This window comes from Lissotriton helveticus, chromosome 5_1, assembly GCF_964261635.1.
Source record: "Lissotriton helveticus chromosome 5_1, aLisHel1.1, whole genome shotgun sequence".
Classification (NCBI taxonomy): Eukaryota; Metazoa; Chordata; class Amphibia; order Caudata; family Salamandridae; genus Lissotriton; species Lissotriton helveticus.
In genome coordinates this window covers 408,234,800-408,253,311 of record NC_136065.1, presented here as the reverse complement: position 1 = coordinate 408,253,311, position 18,512 = coordinate 408,234,800, and the positions used below count along the sequence as shown (strand labels likewise).

At 42.1% G+C, this 18,512-nt stretch overlaps 1 protein-coding gene across 2 annotated transcripts in view; it reads right to left on the bottom strand.

The window, feature by feature from the left end:
- The window catches only part of NPHP4 (nephrocystin 4), a 941,192-nt gene that overhangs the window by 273,715 nt on the left and 648,965 nt on the right, over positions 1–18,512 (bottom strand). For both annotated transcript variants that reach the window (XM_078642627.1, XM_078642628.1), the window contains exon 20: positions 12,542–12,750. In XM_078642627.1, the coding sequence (XP_078498753.1) occupies positions 12,542–12,750 (209 nt within the window). The remainder of the gene's footprint in view (positions 1–12,541; positions 12,751–18,512) is intronic.

Here is an 18,512-nt window from a genome sequence, read left to right as displayed (position 1 = left end):
GCGGCCATGGAGATTGGGGTGCAGCACCGTCTCCCCGCAACTGGGAGAGTAGCAGCCGGCAGCCAGAGTGGGGAGACTTAGAAGAAACACAGAAGGTCTTTATATCACACACTCTTTGGCCAATCTGGGCAATTAGAATGATTATAACCTGGACATGGTGAATCTTCAGCAGAACTCGAAAAATCAAAGGTATGGGGGACACAAATAGTGGAGCCGAAAGATCCACCTCAAAGGGAACTGGAGGCATCCCTCATAGCGCACCTCAATGGATACTAGAGTGTGCAGAAATAATGGCACTGAGCATTTTCTGATGAGGTGAACAAGTCCACCTGAGGAATGCCCCTTTTGGCAAAGATGTCCAGTACAACGTCCTGTAGGAGACACTACTCATGATCGGCAAGATAATGTCAGCTCAGGTTGCTGGCTCTGATATTCTGAGACCCCGCTAGGTGACTGGCTGTTATCCAAATCACTTGATGTTGATGGTGGTGTGCCATGACCACAGTCTCAATGCCTTTTGTCACAGGAGTTGAGACTCTACTCCCCTTGACTGTTCATGAACCACATTGCAGTCATATTGTGCATCAAAATCTGAAAAGACTGTCCTTGGATGAGGGGAGAGAGGCCTTGGTTGCCTACCAATTCACCTGCAGTTCTAGAAAATAGAAATGAAACACATGGTCCTCTGAAGACCAGAAGCCCTGAACTTCAGATCCTGCAGATTAGACCTACATCCTAGAAAGGAGGCATCCTTAACTATCGGGCACCAGCTGGAGGACTGAAGCGCATCCCTCGGCAAAGGTTCAACTTGTTCTCCCCAACAAACCAATTCCGACCCAGCATCCCATTAGACCACAAAGGTGTCTGAACGGTCACCCCAATGCTGGAATCACTGCCTGCAGAGGCTCCACTGCAGAGCCCTCAAATGCCAACGAACAAGTGTGACCAGTAGGATACAGGAGGCTACCAGGCATAATACTAATGAGACTGTAACTCTTGCATCTTCCAGGAAGGATGGAACCATATTCTGGATGTCATGGATCCTCTGCAGAGGAGGAAAAGCATGGAGGGTAATATTCAGAACTGACGCTATGAACAAAAGACGCTGGGAGGGCAACAGGTATGATTTGGGTCTGTTTACTGAAAAACCAATGCAGAACAGCAAAAATGCTGCTGACTGCAGGCTGTGTGGCATCAACTCCAGAGACTTGGCATTGAGTAGCCAGTGGTCCATGTATGGGAAATTGGAATACTTGATCATCTGAGGTGGGCTCAACCACTGCCATCCCCTTGGTGAAAACTCAAGGTGCAGATGTCAAACCGAATGGGAGTAATGTAAACTGGGTGGAACCCACCACAAAACCCAGGTACTTCGACTGCGACTGCAGAATTGTGATGTGGAAGTACGCATTCTGCAAGTCAACTGACACCATGTAATCTCCTGCTTTGACGCTAACAGAGCCTTAGCTAGAATCAGCATATTTAACCTTTCCTTCCGGAGGTAGGTGTTCAGGAACCTGAGGTCAGGATTGGACGCAACTGGTCTCCTTCTTAGGTCAAGCAAGTACTGTGAACAGCATCTCTGCGCCATCTTCTTCTTTGGTACTCCACCACTCCCTTCAGCAGGAGCGCTGCCATCCCTTGTTGCTAGATGGTCTTGGACCAGGGAAGGGTCTGAATCTGAGTCTAAGAGCTCATGAATCATTTGGCCAAAGGCCATTTGTTCCTTCCTCCAAAAGTCTCTGGCCAATACTCACTTGCTCATGCTGAGTTGGGGGCTCAGTAGCAGGGAGAGGTGGCAGCACCAACTCTGGTGCCAGTGGAGAAGGAGGTGACATCGGTAGTCTGTGAGGCAGAGCCAGCCACGGCGCAGGTGACAGAGGTGAAGCAGCGCATCTTTGCGCTGATGTAAAAGGAGGAACTGGAAGAGCAGCAGGTGCCTGAGGCGCAGCACCAAACAGGCACCGGCACTGGGGCAAGAGGCATGAAGATTAGCATGCCATTTGACTCCATGGCCTCGAAGATGCACCTCATGGGGCTGTCACCTGAACAAAAATGCTGAAAATAGAATTGAGAAACCATGCTGGGACAGTACCTCATGCCGGAAAGTTCGAGTAAGCCAGATTTGGTGCCGGAGGGGAGCGGGGTAGCTCCTGGGCCCACTTCAGTTATTACATCAGAGAGGAACTACTGCTCCAACTCTACCAACTCCAGCTCCGAGGATGATGATCCTGTGGGAGTTGAGTTTGAGGAGACTTACCCTTACCCTTGCTGTGCTTTATATATTTTTTATGCTTCTTTAGCATTCTGGAAGTGAAGAAGTTAACCTAGGACAGACCCTAGAGAAATATATCAACCTTTCCTCTCATCACAGGCCTTAGGCATGAACAGTTTAGTCTCTTGTTTTTTAAATGTCTTGGGGTGCGTGCTAAGGCATGACTCGCAGGCCCTTAAGTCATGGTCTAACCCAAAGCCGCAGAGATAGATAAAGTGAGGATCTAGAAATGGACATCTGTCCCTCACAATCTCTACAAGACTTGAAGCCTGAATGCTTCTGGGGAGACATTCAAGTACTGCTACAAAACAATTTCTGAGTGGAAATGCTCATACAACAGAGCAAGTGAGTTCTGCATCCTCGTCGAAGACACATAAAAATGGGAAGTGATATTGTTGTGCTGTGGCGGGCACTTTGTGGCTTTTGTGACATCATGTGACTACACTTCTAGTGTCTGTATGAAGCTAGCACCCCATAACAGCGTATTACAGCCTTTAAGTTTCCAGAACTAGTAGACGCCAGGGATTATTCAATAGGTGAGGTATCTGCAAGCTGAAGTAGCCATCAGAAATATAATTCCTACATTTTTAGTTTTATAGGAGTATGTCTGATTTACTGCACTACTTACAATCCATATACATGTATGTGCATCATTTGTTACTTACATAGTTACCTGGAGACAAGCCCTGAAGTGGATTTGCATATTTCGGGCCAACAGGTTTGAGTCAGCCTGGCTATATTTTCCATAATGCTATTAACCCAGGGTTCTGAACCTACCCAATCCTTTTTAGTACCCACACCACACCTTGACCTCTAACCTTGGTTGTCTGCTCTGTCAGATATACAATTGTATAACGATAATTTGGGACCTAAATGTGGATTCAGAAGAGGCACAGAGTTGGTAGTCACAGTCTGGAACACAACTGGTTTTGCTTAAATAAAGACTAAACATTGTGCTTCTCAAACTCTAAATCACAAAATCTACTTCCTTAAAGCCAATTTTCAGGGGTCAACCCTCTCAACAATTAGGGGTAGTCTGAAATCTGAGAAAGTTTTTTAGATGATGGGCATGATAGACTGTGTGTTGATCTCTGGGTTCAGAACGTGGTCATAATGGTGCATCATCATTCATCAACGGTATCTAAGATTGGAATTTGTATTTATGTGGACCACACTAAAAGAAGGCGATAAACCTTCTTGCTTAAAAATGTGACTCCCTCTTTACATGACTACTTCAAGGAGTTCAAAATCGAGCGATCATATCATTTTTGGAATAAAAAAATATCTATACAAGGTTGGCTAACTGTTAATCCACACAGTAGAGCCACACAGTGTTTTGCTTTATCTGGAAAACATTGCATAGTAAATCACAAACCAAGGGGACTGCTCTAATCCAGTTAAGCAATACCAGAACTAATCTTTCTTCCACAATAGAATCAAAACATGTCATTGCAAAATGGAATTGTGTAAGATATGGTTGTCACTCCACCAAGGAGACAAATGCTAAAATTGCAGAAATCTTCATTAGTCTGATAGAGGGTTCTGCCTTATTTAATGGAAAAATACGACAATAGAACTTTATGGAGCTTGTCTGCTCTTAATCCTTGAGTATCGTATGTCCCTTTCTTACGTTGATCATGTCTTGCTCATTAATGTTTTAAGTTTAAAGAGAGTTTCTTTAATCTGAAAATACATCATAAATAATATCCATACATGTAAAGAATTAACACAGAATTGAAGAGGAACATATGCTAGTAAGTGTACTAAAAGATCAAGTAAAATTACAGTAATATGCCGGTAATAAATATCAGCCAGTAAAGAAGAAAGAAAAGTCAGAGTAATGACGACAGAAAAACAAAACGAGAAACAAAGAGACACGAAAGTAAAAATGCAACACATTTGGCTAATATAAGAGGAACCATGATGAAGATTATAGAAATATACTAAGTATTAAAAAAAGGAAAAATTATCTTTGTTAGCTATATAAATGTGTAGAACATATGCTACTATATTCGTTATAGAAGAAAAGTAAAATCACAACCATGTTAATAAGCATAAATATCAAGATGGTTTGGGAACGTTTACAAAAACTGGCTGGTGGAGTTTGGAAAATTGAGCTGACATACTGAGAAACACAGTTTCAAGTGACAAAATTGTCTCTTTTTTGATGGTGAGTGAAATAGGATTCACATATGTCTGTCAAGTACGTTGTTGTAGCATATACAAGTTCCAAGTTTGGAAGGAAATATCCTTAGAGATTTTCTACTCTTTAGTTATTTGCTGAAAGAAAACTACAAGCATCAAATCTGTGATACTAACATTTAAAGAGGAACATATCCAATCATTGGAAAGACTTTCTAAAAATACATTTAATAAGTAAAAGGAACATTAGCACAAAAAATAGACATAACTTTTTTTCAAAGTCATAACCAGAATGCATGAATATAAGGACGTGTAAGTAAAATATATTTCAAATCAGAAAAAAGAAAATAGAATGCGGGCTATATTAGAAGTTCAAGAAGACTTCAGAATTTTAATCCACACTGCATTCCACACTGTAATTGGTCATGAAACATTTAAGTCCTGCTCCCACTGTGAGTCAATATCTATTTAGGCATAGAACTAGAAGAAGTATGGAAGGCTTTGTAAATGACTGACACTCTTGGAAAGAGTAATAATGTTTATGAGATGAGAATTTTGGGTAGTTGGGGTATTACTAGACTGTAATGTATTATATGTTTGGGAAAAGGTTTGAGTTAAAGAATCACATTTTCTAATATATTAGGAAACTAAATGAAACAAGTCATGTGCTTCCAGAAAGACAAGTGGTCTGTCATTTTTTACAAGCCGGGGTACCCAGAGTAAACACATTTTCCTCCATGAAGCCCAATAAATTGTTCTAGTATTTAATTTAATTAGATTGTTAGGCCAAAATGAAGAATTAAGATATGTTCTTTTTCACAAAGATGAGGAAAAAGCAATGGCCTTATTAATCTACAGACAGTTTTCAGAATTGGAAGAGATATAGAGACTATTTTTGAGTGAAGGATAAAAAGTATTTGTTAGAAAAAGAAAAATGTGATGCTGTTCTAGGCCTGTCCAGAGTGATGTGGGCTGAGTTATATTGTTTGATAGTCAGTATGTGGTTTGCTTAAAAAAGAAATCATTATGATAGGCAGGTAGGTCTGGGTAATGAACTCCCCTCATGTTTATTACATTTGAATGTGTTAAGTGATATATAAGGTTTTTTTCTTATTCAATAACAATGATGATATAGTGGATTTTTTGGGATGTAATGCTAATAGGAACTGTAAAATGGCTATAATGAACTATGGGGACTAAAATTTGAGTAAAGTCAAGGTGACCCCATCAGGACAAAAATATGGGATTCCATTTGGCAACTAAATTGGATAATTTAGTAATGGTTTTATTATTTAATTTTACAGTATTAGACTTGGTCAGCAGCTGCTTCTCCGTTAAGGTAAAGGAGCGTCGCCCCACTGCTCACCGAGCAGTGCAATAAGGAAAAATAAAAAGATACTAACACAATGTTATTATAATTTTATTTTTCAGTACTGAGCCAGAGACAGCAGCAGCCAGCAGGGAAAAGGACAGTTGAGCACCATTAGTGCAAATGAGAGTTTGGCCGGCTGTCTTAGAAAGGCCAAACTGTCACACGCACGTAGCATTTCTCCACCCAGCTGTGTTGCACAGCTCGGTATAGAACAGTCCCTGGCTCCCAGGCACTGTATGAGTGGCAAACCAGTCTGCTCAGACAAATCACGACACTGCTGTCATGCTGGTAATGCTATTACCAGCATGACAGCAGCGTTGTGATTGGCTTAGGGGAGTCTGGGAGCCTGTGTGCTGCCAGGAGTCAGGAACAGAAGAGGACGGAGGAGAGGCGGCAGCGGTACACAGGTAAGTGACTTTTTCTTTTTAACCCCACCCCCCCCCCCCCCCCTCCCCCACCACCACTACTTCTGGTCCCTAGCTGTCAGCACTGGATTTGGTAAACCGATGTCCTAAATATTTGAATTAATCCGTGTTTCATGCAAAATCAGATAAACTAAAATCATGTATTAAAGATAATATATTAATAGGAAGAGCTTCGCATTTATCTGTATTTAATTTATATCTAGAAACTACTGCAAAATCATTAACCTCTTCCAGAAAAGCAGGATGAATCTCGATTAGAAAGAAAGGCAAGAATATCATCCAAGTAAACAGAAGTCTTAATTTGGTTAACACCATATTGGAATCCAGGTTTGTTATCACTTTGTCTTCTATTGAAAATAAAGGATTCTAGAGAAAGAATGAAAAGTTTAGGACCACCCTCTATGACTCCTTTATGAAGCTGAAAGAAATGTGCTTGGAAATTAAGCTGTTAACAAGAATGGATGCATTAGGAGATGAGAATAGAAGTGAAATTAAGTTTGAAAAAATGTGGAATAAAACCAAACGACGAAAGTGAATTAAAGACAAAACTTCAATCCATGCAATCAAACATTTTTTCAGCGGCAAGAAATATTACTACTATTGGGTGTTTATAATTTTTAGATTTACTTAAGATAGTGAAGAAAACTTGAGCATTGTCCAAAAGAAGCCTACCCTTGATGAAACCACTCCCTAATACATTTGTTAATAGAGGGTCTAGATGTAGTGCAATGATTTTAGCTAAGATTTTATCATCCGTATTAACTAGTAAAATAGTTCAACAGTTCTTCAAAATGTAGGATCCTTGCCTTCCTCGGGTATAAGATGTATTAAAGCATCTTGGCAAGTACCTACCACTGATTTATTATTTGCAAAAAAAGTAAACACTTCAAGCAATTTAGAGTAAATCAATTTAGAAAAATAGTGATAAATTTCAATAGAAAAAACATCAGGACCAGAAGCATTGCATTAATTATATCTTGTCATATCATTTTCAAGGGAAGAAATATGTATATGCAAATTATGTTCCTTCAGTTTTTCTGACCGATAATTCAAAATGTTATCATGTTGAGGGATTGTTTTAGGAGTGCATAATCGTTCATATTAGCGTGAAAATTCACTCAAAAGTTCAGAGTATTTGAGAATTGGTATATTACCGTCTAGAGAAGAGATTCAACCTTAAAACGATCTTTATTAATTTTAAAGTAATTAGCTAAGACTTTGCCCATTTTGTTCTGACCTCTATAGCATTTAGCACTCAATTCAAATAAATATAAAGCAGCATTCTCTGTAGACAGCTTATTAAAATGAAATGTAGCTTTTTCTAATTCATCAAGACAGGTTTGGAAATGGGAAGCAAAATATGCATTCTGTAATTGTTTAATATTCCTCAGCAGGTCCATTACTTTTTCATATTAAATTTTTGTCTTTTTATTTATATGTAATTGATAATAAAAACCCCGACAGTGACCTTAAACGAGTCTAAACAGTCTGCATAGAGATATTATCAGTCTAATTTAGCTGAAAGAGTTCATTAGCAATAGTCTCAAAAGAATAGGCAAATTAAGCATCTAATAAAAGAGCGGTTGACTCTCCATCTGCTATTACCTTTAGATATAAGTATGAGATCCATTTGCAATGGAGAGAGACCCTGGATACCTATGAGTGCGAACAGGAATCGGAGGGCGGTGGCAGAGACGGGTCCCCGATGGGGGTCTGAGGAGTGTTTGCAGCCCAGAGATCAGAAACGAAGGATGATACACACTGGGCGACAAGGTCCGGAGGAGGCAGTCTCTCAGGGACTAGATGGATGGGCCAGATTTGCGATGGGTTACATGAGAGGTTTTGCTATGCGGTTGCATGAGGGATTTCATTGCATGTAACAAGTGCCTGGAGTAAATGGGTAGTAGACTGTTGGTCGGACTCCCCCTGCCCGACTACTGAGCACATGTCTATAATAGTTTATCCTGAATGACAGCATACCACCCAGCATACATTTGTTAATAGTTGCATATGAAAGGCGTTATCTGGGAAACCTCCCTGTTGGAGCCCTAACTTGAGATAGGTCAGACCACAGGCCATTTATAGGTGCCTACGGTTTGGAGAAAATATTGTGGTGGATAGAAAACCTTATAATGTACAGCAATTTAGAAAGTCTTTTTTCACTGTTTACGATATGCAAGTTGTTATCCTTAGTTGGATGCAGTTGTCGATGGAACCGCATACGGCGAGATGCCACTGAATATATTACAAATGTAGTGTTCCTTAACATAATGGATGATTGTAAAATAGTAATGATGGTAACCGATTCAGTGTGCAATAAATGGCAATAAAAATATGTTAAAATAAAAAACAATAAGGGCATGGCCATCGAAGACTCTATAAGTTTCACCCTGGTGTGGTTTCTAGGCTACAATCCACATTTATTAAAAGAATGGAGCAGCAGGTAAAATGCACTGGCTGAATGAGTAGCCCAGATCTTTTAACTACCCAGGAAGAACTCATACCACCTATGGATAAATAGTGTCCCTACCGAGCTGTTGCTTTCTATATACCATGACTTTAAACTAAAACTCTTGGCCAATCGTTTGGTAAAGGATGACTTACCAAGATCAACATTTACCCCGCCCCAGATCCCCAAGGCCGAGAAGAAGCCTAAAACCAAAGAAGAACACCAACAGAGAAAAGAAGCTTCCCCTGACCTTTAGTAGCAGCCAATGGTGTAAGTAGCCAATTCCTTTATGGATGATAACACTATGGAACAGCCTGCGTCAGAGCTATGAGAGCCTGTTACCTACCTGACCTAGACCAAACTAGATGTTTCTTCGCAATATCTGGATCAGAAAAGAAGTAAGACCATGTTGCAGGCACGAAAGAACTGTGCCTACTGGTAGACCAGCATTGGCCCTTTCCCTGCCCCTAGACACCAGCCCACTTTTATGGTGTAAGCTCCAGGACATTAACACTGTCTTACGCAGAAGCATGGTCAAAAGAAGACCAATAAATCGGTTATTAATTTTGTATGAGACATCACCCTTAATGAGCTAGTTGACTAAGGATGATTACCCTGATTTTAGGACCATGAGAACCGGTTGTACAAGTTACTTACCTTCGGTAACTTCCTATCTGGTAGAGACAGTCTACCCGCAGATTCGTGACACCTGGGGGAATTCACAAGTTAAGGAATCTGCGGCTAGATGTCTCTATCAGATACATGACTAACGGTCCATAAGATATGGTGGTTTAAAGGTCCGGTTGATCCTTACCCATATTGTCCTGCTGTCCCCAGTTGTAGCAATATGTTCAGTGGGTGTCCCTATCAGCAGAAAAAGGTGATGAAATCTTGCATTTTCAAGATACAAGGCCGATATGTCGGTTACACCTATTAAGTGCAAAATTCAAGGCAGTAATCATTCAGCAGGGCAGGTTTACTACTGATCCTCCAAAAGGCCTTCTGCAACCTACTATAGCAGCATATTAGACATCCCAGTAAAATGAGACAGTAAAAATTGCATTTACAAATCAGTAGCCCCTCCTTTTAGTGGTTCGAGATCCACTTCACTTTTAAGTGGTACGTGACTAGGTTTTGCGCACAACCTCAGTAGCAGTGCTTCAAGCCCACTGAACTATGATCCTGGAACCCCGAGCTGAAATGGAAACCAGGAACAGAAAGATCATTGTTACCATCCACCATCAAAGATGAACTTGATACATCTCCCTCAGGGTAACCTAACATGGATGTAGATTCACCAAAATGGCAGCGTAGCAGAAGTGACATTATGCATCTGTTGCCAGCTAATGGCATTAAAGAGATGTCTTCTTATCCCAACTCAGAAACCAGGGTTTGATAGTGAGGGGATAGGATAAGTCCAAGAAGAAAGACCTATAGAAAGTAATTTGGGCTCACAGAGCACTCTTTATTTTCTGTTCCTATCACGGTCTTCATGATCACTGAGACAATTGGTAGCAAAGACAGTGGCACGGACATCAAAGAAAAAGCCGGGGAAAGCAAATGGATAACTGATGTCCATGTGACCCAAGGATTGGATTATGCACTGAGAAAGAACACTGCAAACTGTAGTAGGTATAAAGTGTATAATACTGCTTCTGCTTTTAAATCTAGGACTTGTAGCTAAAATTTACAACCAAAAGAATATTTAGCTACTTTTGATGAGTCACATTATAAATAGTTTTCATAATAACAAATATCTATTTTGTTACAGAATGAAGCTCAGAATGGTCATTTATTTGAGTGTGATTACAGGGTCTGACTTTGCCCAAGTTTCAATCAGCCTATAACTTCCTGCAATAAGCCTTGAATTTTAGCCCAAGCTATCGTTCGAGAGTTGAGTGTGCAAAGGGATAAACTGTTATCCAATTAGAACTGCAACTCTACCTTTGGCAGTGGGAAACCAAGAGTAAACGGAAGTATGCAGCTAACATCTGACTGCTCCAGAACCTGTACTAAAGACACAGCAACACTGAAACCTCAGTACATATCTGTGCCTTCCTCTATGGTTGGTTTTCCATGAAACCAAATTAATTCTTTCTTATGGACTGTTCAGCTTTGATTTATTTGGACTAACATTAGGATTATGTTGTACATTTGTTTTTTGTGTATTCTGGGTATGTTATTTTTTTCTTTTAGAAGGTATCACAGCAATGTCCATATAACTATGTACAACCTCCCCCCGCTCCCCACCGAGGTGGGCAACACTTATATGATTTTCAATATTAAATAAATAAGCCTCAAGGTGATGATCACCAAACCAAGTTTTTTGTCCTTAAATTCTTTTTTTATAATGTCAATGCTCCTGTGTTTTTAGGGCTGCCTTCTAAAATCAGAAGACATTCCCTATCTGATTTTGCAAGGTAAACTACCCAAGACACCTAACAATCCTACCCAAAGCCCATGTCTGTTTCTTCTTTCATTATGTGCCAATATTGTTTGGATCAATACCTAGGAAATATTTAATTGCCCTCTTTTTGTTGTCTGTTGAATAACAAGTGGCCTTTTTTTTTTTACAGAGTTTTATATAGTGCGAACGTGACCCGAATCGGGTATCAGAGTGCTTTACATAGCACCAGTTGCATTACATGAGGACACATTCAATTTTTGTGATGCACAGGGAGATTGCCCAGGATGTTCAGCGTCATTGCCCAGACTCGAACCCAGTTCCCCAGATTCGAGGTCGACCACCCTAGCCATTAGGCCATCTCTTCCCCACTTTACTTTACCTTAAGGATTTCATTACATTATGTTATTTCACTGCCTTCATGTCTATCACTTAAACTTATGTTGTGCTCTTACCACCTTGTTTACTTCCTGCTCATTGTCTAATGTTGAATTGTGTTCGAACTCTGTACATCTTTCCAACCAGTCTATTTGGTTTAATATGGTAATGGAGTTTACTGTAGAACAGGTTCTTTTGTTCTGAACAAGCCTGATACATATTTTATCGACAATAATTACTTCAGAAAGCATAAGAATAATTTCCTGCAAGTAGCTTCAACCAGTGAATCAATTTCAGTTGATCTGAGAATAGAAGTCAATATTACCTCAAACAGTAATCTATTTTAAGTATCACATATGGATGTCTGATAAGGTATCACACATATCAAATCAGATATTTGCTGTACAACCCTACACATCGTATGTAAGTGTTCACCTATAATATTTAAGAAGATTTAGAATGGCATTCAAGGGATTTCTAGAAGTACAATTTTTGAAGGTGGCTTTCAACCAAAATATTAGAACAAAAGTTCAACAGACCTGTTTCAATTATTCTTATTAGATTTATACACTGCGTGCCCTAGGCATGCTCTTTGACCCTACTCTATATAGAGGAATAATTAGTTGTGCTGCACAGTGCTAACAAGGACCATTTGTCATTATAATTGTGGCTCAAGATCCCCTGAGATCCTACTTGTTTAGAGAAATTCTTCTGCATTTGCTCTAAAAGGGTCACATAATTTATCGCTGGAGCAGAACCTGTTCACTATAATTGCTTTAATCTAGAAGCCTAAAATGAGGATGACGCATAAGTGCACAATCAGTTATGCAGTTTCACACCTCTTAGGTAACACAAACACGAACTTCAGTGATGTTCCAAGACAATTGTACGTAGAGCTACACCTTGTTGTTCTAAGGAGTACCAATTTATACTTGTACATTATTGGTCAGTGTACTAGAGACCTCAAAACCTGGAAACACCGAGCCTTCTTCAACTCCTGTGCAAATCGCAGTTTAACCCATTATTTAAAAGACTTTGAAACCATTTTTTTATTGTTACTAGTTACTAGTTAAAGTCAGAGCATGAGAAAACTTACCATTATGAGAGATTTTCTCAGGTTAACATTTTCTTGCGACTCCTGCTGTCGCACAGACATCATTCTCTCCAGTTTACGCCTGCGTACGGTATCTGCTTCTCGGTTTGAGAGCTGCAAAGCTGCACTAACCTCCTTTGTTCTGCTGAAAAGCATTGCTCCTAGCTCACTGTCTAAATCTGCCAGCTTTTGTGCTTGAGAAAAACTCTTTCCTGAAAGATGATCACAAAAAGAAGGCATGAATGAGGATGAAGACTAAATGTTAATCAATGTTATCTTCATTTCCTGTGCTCAATTTCTTTTAGGTTAACATCTGTCCAAAGGTAGTTGGTAATAAATTATGATAAAAGTGATACAGTGCTGTTCCAAGTGATCAATCAATTTAACCAAAAGCAGATTTGTATATACTTACTAGGCAATCAGACTGCAAGCCAAAGTAGCACAAGAAGTATGTTGTTTTGATATATACCATCACTTATGTGCATGTTGTTCGATAATACACTATATCCATGCAGTGACTTGGCAATTGTGGTTTACAAGTATACAATAGTTCTCTATGATTCTAATATATGTCCCAAAAAATCTTCTGATCACAAAAACAGACATTTGGAAATAGCATATTGTGTATCTTTTACCGAGTTAATGGCTCAGGTACTGCTGGAGCGCCATAAAGGGAGCGGCTGGTTAGATCGGTCTAAGGGCATGATCTAACTTAGCAGCTCAATGACACCAGGCTCTGAAATGTTATCTCCACTGTGCATTTCAGAGAAAAGTTGAAGAATAGAAGATGGAAAAAAATGAGTGAAAAGGGGTGAAAGAAAAGGAGAAAAGAAAAGGTGTAAAAAGCAACAGAATATGGTAGGGCAAACGGGTAGTGCAGATGCTGAAGGACACAGCGAAAGAATGCAATTGGAAAAAACAAAAAAGGGAAAAGAAAATGCAGAGAAAAAGCATAAGAGAGAAAAGTACAGAAATGGAGGGGTGATAAAATGAGGCTAATTTACAATATATAATCCAGATCCTGGGCCCAATTTTCCACACTCAGTCACATTATGTGATCATGTTACCCATGTGTCTACTTACAGTTGGAATGACCTAGGGCCAACTCAGTTTGCAAAGCACTACTTAAACGGTTGCACTCCCAAAGGGGCTAAGGGGTTGAGAAACAATAAAAAAATGCAAGAATTGAAGTACAGATGAACTAGCAAAGAGGCAGATTTGACTCTTTACAGGAGAGGAGAAAGGAAGGGACGAAAGGGAGTTCGTAAGGAGTAGAGAGGGACTTGAGTAGTGGATGAGAATGCAGAAGGAGAAAGATAATGTGGAAGGAGAGAAGATATGTAAAAAAGTGAGGGAGGAGGTAGGATACAAATAAAGGATGTTGATAGGACAGAGGTGCGTGCAGGGAGCGGGAGAAAGAGTGGAAATTGGATAAGAAAAAGCATTGACAATGTGGAAGAAAGACCATGAAAATTAAAGCAGGGTCATGTAGAAGACAGGAAAAGCCAAATGAAATACGGAGGTGAGCGTGGCAAAATAAGATATGTGATTCAGTGACTATTTTAGACTGGTGAAGTAAAAGACCTGGGTTCTAATCTCAGCTTCCTCACTTTACCAAGCTGCACAACCGTGATTTTTCTCTATAACTCTTGAATAAACTGGATGAGTGTTATGTCCTCTATCCATAAATCAAGTCTCTTTCAAGATCACATACAAAAATGGCCCACATAATTTACAGAACTGTAATTATTTAATGAGGCCTTAAAAGGGGTGCTGCACTGCTACCATGTTCCCACGTCACTACCATATCTATAATTATTTAGCATTTTACCATGTTTCTTCTCTTCTTTCAGCCTTTCTCTTGTATCTTTAATCATTCTTAATTCTTTTAGACCGGCTACCATTCATCATAATAGTCTCCACTCAATCTTTTGCTTCTAATTTTTCCCTTATTGCTCTTTTGTCTCACTTCTGTGTACCAATGAATGGTCAAGGAACAAGTTTTCTTTTACCTTGGCTCCAAAGCTCAGTTTTCTCCACTCCAGCCTATCTTTCAGTCAGGTCTCTCTACTAAAACTGCTCTACTCCCTGTAACCAATTATTTAACTGCCATTAATTACTCTATATTCTCTTCACTCCTCTTCTTTGTAGAACTTTCTGCTGCGTTTGCAACAGCTGATCAATCTACTTTTTGCCCTATTCTCTTTGATGGGAATCTCTAGCTATGTTCTTACATTCTTATATGTCCTGGTTTAAGAACTCTGTATACTGGACTGGTCAGTCCTCAAATTCTTAACCTTTCTGGTTTTCCGTTCTCTATAGTTCTATCCTAAGGCCCTTCCTTTTCCTATCAATACCACCCTCTTACTTATATCATTTACTCTTTTGGGGTTACTGTCACTTATATACAGACAACCCCAAATCTATGCCATCATCTTTCTCTTGATTCTAAACTTCACCTTATTGCTGTCTATCTGGCAAAAAGTGTTAATTACCTCTCATCCGAAAACTCTAATCCTGTGCTTAGTGCATCATCAACTAATAGCTAGTTTTCTCCAGCAATCAAATAGTAGGGGGGAAGATCCTGTCACTTAACGGGGATAAGTGGCTGTGGTCTATAGCAAGAATAGCTCTCAAAAGAATTTAGTAAAGTTGTGCTCTTCAGCTCCCTAGCCCCCGGGAGAATAAAAATGAACAACTTGTTGAACAAGTTAACTACCTTCGGTAACGATATATCTGAAAGAGACAATTAGTTATGGATTCCTCACTTTAGAATAGATACCCCAGCAATACCAACCCCGGAGGTGGGTCTTCTAACCAAGTTAACACCAGAAAGTCCTGGAGAACTGAACAGCCAAAGAAGCCGTCTCTCCGGACTTAGCTGTCCAGGCAGTAGTGTTTGGTAAACGTGTGCAATGAAGCCCACATAGCCGCCTGGTAGATGTCATGAAGGGGGACTCCACGTCCCAAAACAGTAGTGGCTGACGTTGCCCTGGTGGAATGGGTGCGCAACCCCACTGGAGGTTCCTTTTTCACCAAGGAGTAGCAGATTTTGAAGCAAAGGACGACCCATCGGGAGATGGCCAGTTTTTTCACGGCCCGACTTTTCTTGGCGCCCGCATAGCCAACAAAGAGCTGGTCATCCACCTGGAATTTTTGTGTGCGATCCAGATAGAACGAAAGCGCACGTTTTGGTTCCAGACGGTAGAGCCTCTCCTCTTTAGAAGGATGCTGGGAAGGGAATAAGGTGGGCAAAGTAATGGTCTGCCCTATGTGGAAAGAAGTAACCCCTTTGGGAAGGAAAGAAGGCCTAGTGCGAAGGACAACTTTGTCTGGGTGAACAGCCAGGAAAGGAGGTTTAGAAGAAAGGGCTTGAAGCTCACTCACCCTGCGAGCGGAGGTGATGGCAACTAGAAAGGCAGTCATAAGACTCATATGTCTGAGAGGACAGTTATGTAGCGGCTCAAAGGGAGCGCACATAAGATAGGTGAGAACCAGGTTCAAGTTCCACTGGGGCATTACGAAAGGGGTTGGAGGAAACTAGTGAGTAATGCCTTAAAGAAGAGATTTACAATAGAGGACTGGAAAAGAGAAGGCTGGTCAGGCAGCCGAAGGAAGGCCGAAATGGCCGAAAGATAGCCTTTGAGAGTGCTCAGAAGAGAGCCCTGCTAGGCCAAAGGAAGAATGAAGAGAAGAACCTCTGAAAGGGGAGCAGAAAAGGGATCCACAGCCTTTGCTGCGCACATGCCACACACTTGTTCCATCTACAGGCGTATACCGTTTTGGTGGAGGGACGCCTGGCTGCCAAGATAACATTACAGACTTCAGGAGGAAGGTCGAAATCGGTCAACTGTCGCCGTTCAATCTCCACGCAAGGAGGTGGAGACTGGACAGGTTTCGGAGGAGGACCATTCCCTGCTGCTGCAACAGAAGATCCTCCCTAAGAGGCAGTCTGATCGGAGGGTCGATGGCCATGTGTAACAGCTCGGGATACCAGACTCTTGGTGCCCAATCCGGAGCCACAAGAATGACTTGGGCCCGGTCGGACTTGATCTTCTTCAGCACTTTTGGCAGAAGTGGTATATGTGGAAAGGCATATAGAAGACCGCAACTCCACTCGCGACGAAAAGCGTCGCCTAGCCCAGTGCTGCCCTGGAAATTCCAACACGCAGAACTGGTGACATTGCGCGCTCTCGTCGGTGATGAATACTTCTAACCAAGGCTCTCCCCAGAGCCAAAAGTGACCTTGCACCACCTCCGAGTGAAGACACCATTCATGATCCATCATGCACCTGCGGCTGAGTTCATCCGCTCTGGCGTTCAGAGAACCTGCCAGGTGTTGAACCACCAGAGATATGCCCTGCTGTTCCTGCCATGTCCAAAGGCGGAGAGCATCTTGATATAGGAACCATGACCCCACCCCAACCTGTTTGTTGCAGTACCACATGGCGGTGGTGTTGTCCGTGAAAACCTGCACTACTCTTCCCCGGACAGAGGGAAGGAATGCCTTTAGTGCAAGACGAATCACCCAAAGCTCCAGAAGGTTGATGTGGAGCCCAGACTCTGCCAGAGACTAGAAGCCTCTGATCTCCGCCTCTCCCATGTGGCCACCCCACCCCAGCATCTATCGCCACTGTGAACTCTGGTTGGGAGAGGGAGAGGGATCTGCCGTTGACCAAGTTCGTTAACCACCACTGCAATTGGCATGCAGTGCCCTCCAAGATCTGGACCCAATCAGAAAGAGTCCCCTGATACTGTGCCCACTGGAACTTCAGGTCCCACTGCAGAGCCTGCCTCTGCCACCTGGAGCCTCAGTGTCATTCTGACCGAAACCCGGGATAGAGGCTGAAAGTTCAGAATCATAGCCCTAATATCCCGGGCTCACTGCTCGGGAGGATAAGCCCGAAACTGCGCTGTGTCCATAACTGCTCAGATGAAGAGGAGCTTCTGAGAGGGAATCAGGTGTAGCTTCTGCACACTGATGGAGAACCCTTCGAATGCAGGTCGGCCATAGTCTGGAGGTGGGAGACAACAGCCTGGGGTGAGCCTGCCTTCAACAGTCAGTCGTCAAGATAGGGGAAGATTAGAACCCCTGATCTGAGGATATGAGCTGCGACCATCGCCATCACTTTTGTGAACACCCGAGGGGCGCTGGTAAACTGAATGTGCTTGTGGCCTACCATGAACCGTAGGTAACGCCAGTGGGCCGGCAGGGTGGGGATGTGAAAATAAGCATCCTGCAAGTGCAACACTACCATCCAGACTCCAGGGTCGAGAGCAGACAGGACCTGAGCCAGTGTCAACATCTTGAACTTCTCCTTCCGGAGGAAGAGGTTGACGTTCCTGAGATCCAAAATAGGACGCAGGCCCTTGTCCTTCTTGGACACCAGAAATTAGTGGGAATAACAAACATGATCTACTTCTGGGGTAGGAACGCGCTCGATGGCTAATTGGCCAAGAGAGACGTAACTTCCTGTTGGAGTAGGGCCAGGTGATCTTCTGACATACAATGAAATTGAGGTGGCATGGATGGATGGGTAGTCTCAAAGGGGAGGGAGTAGCCCCTTTGGACTATCTGCAAAACCCATCTGTCCGACGTGATGTTGAGCCAGTGGGGGAGGTGATGGCAAATCCTGCCACCCACTGATGATTGGTGGCCCTGAAAGGTGAGACTAGGAGGGTTTGGCGGCTGCTGCAGAGGGGGCACTGGTGGACTGGCCCACCCGCTTGCCCCCGACCCACAGCGGTGGGATCCATGTCCCCAGCAGCGTAGAGGCTGGGGAGCTTGCGTAGGCCTGTGGATCTGGGCGGAAGGTGGCGGGGCACCCCTTCCGTAGCCATGAAAGGGGCGAAAAACACACTGCGCTGGGAGGGAGGTGGAAGCGAGGCCTAAGGATCTGGCCGTAGCCCGAGAATCCGTAAAGCGCTCAAACGCGTTGTCTGCCTTGTCGCCAAACAGGCGACCACCAATAAA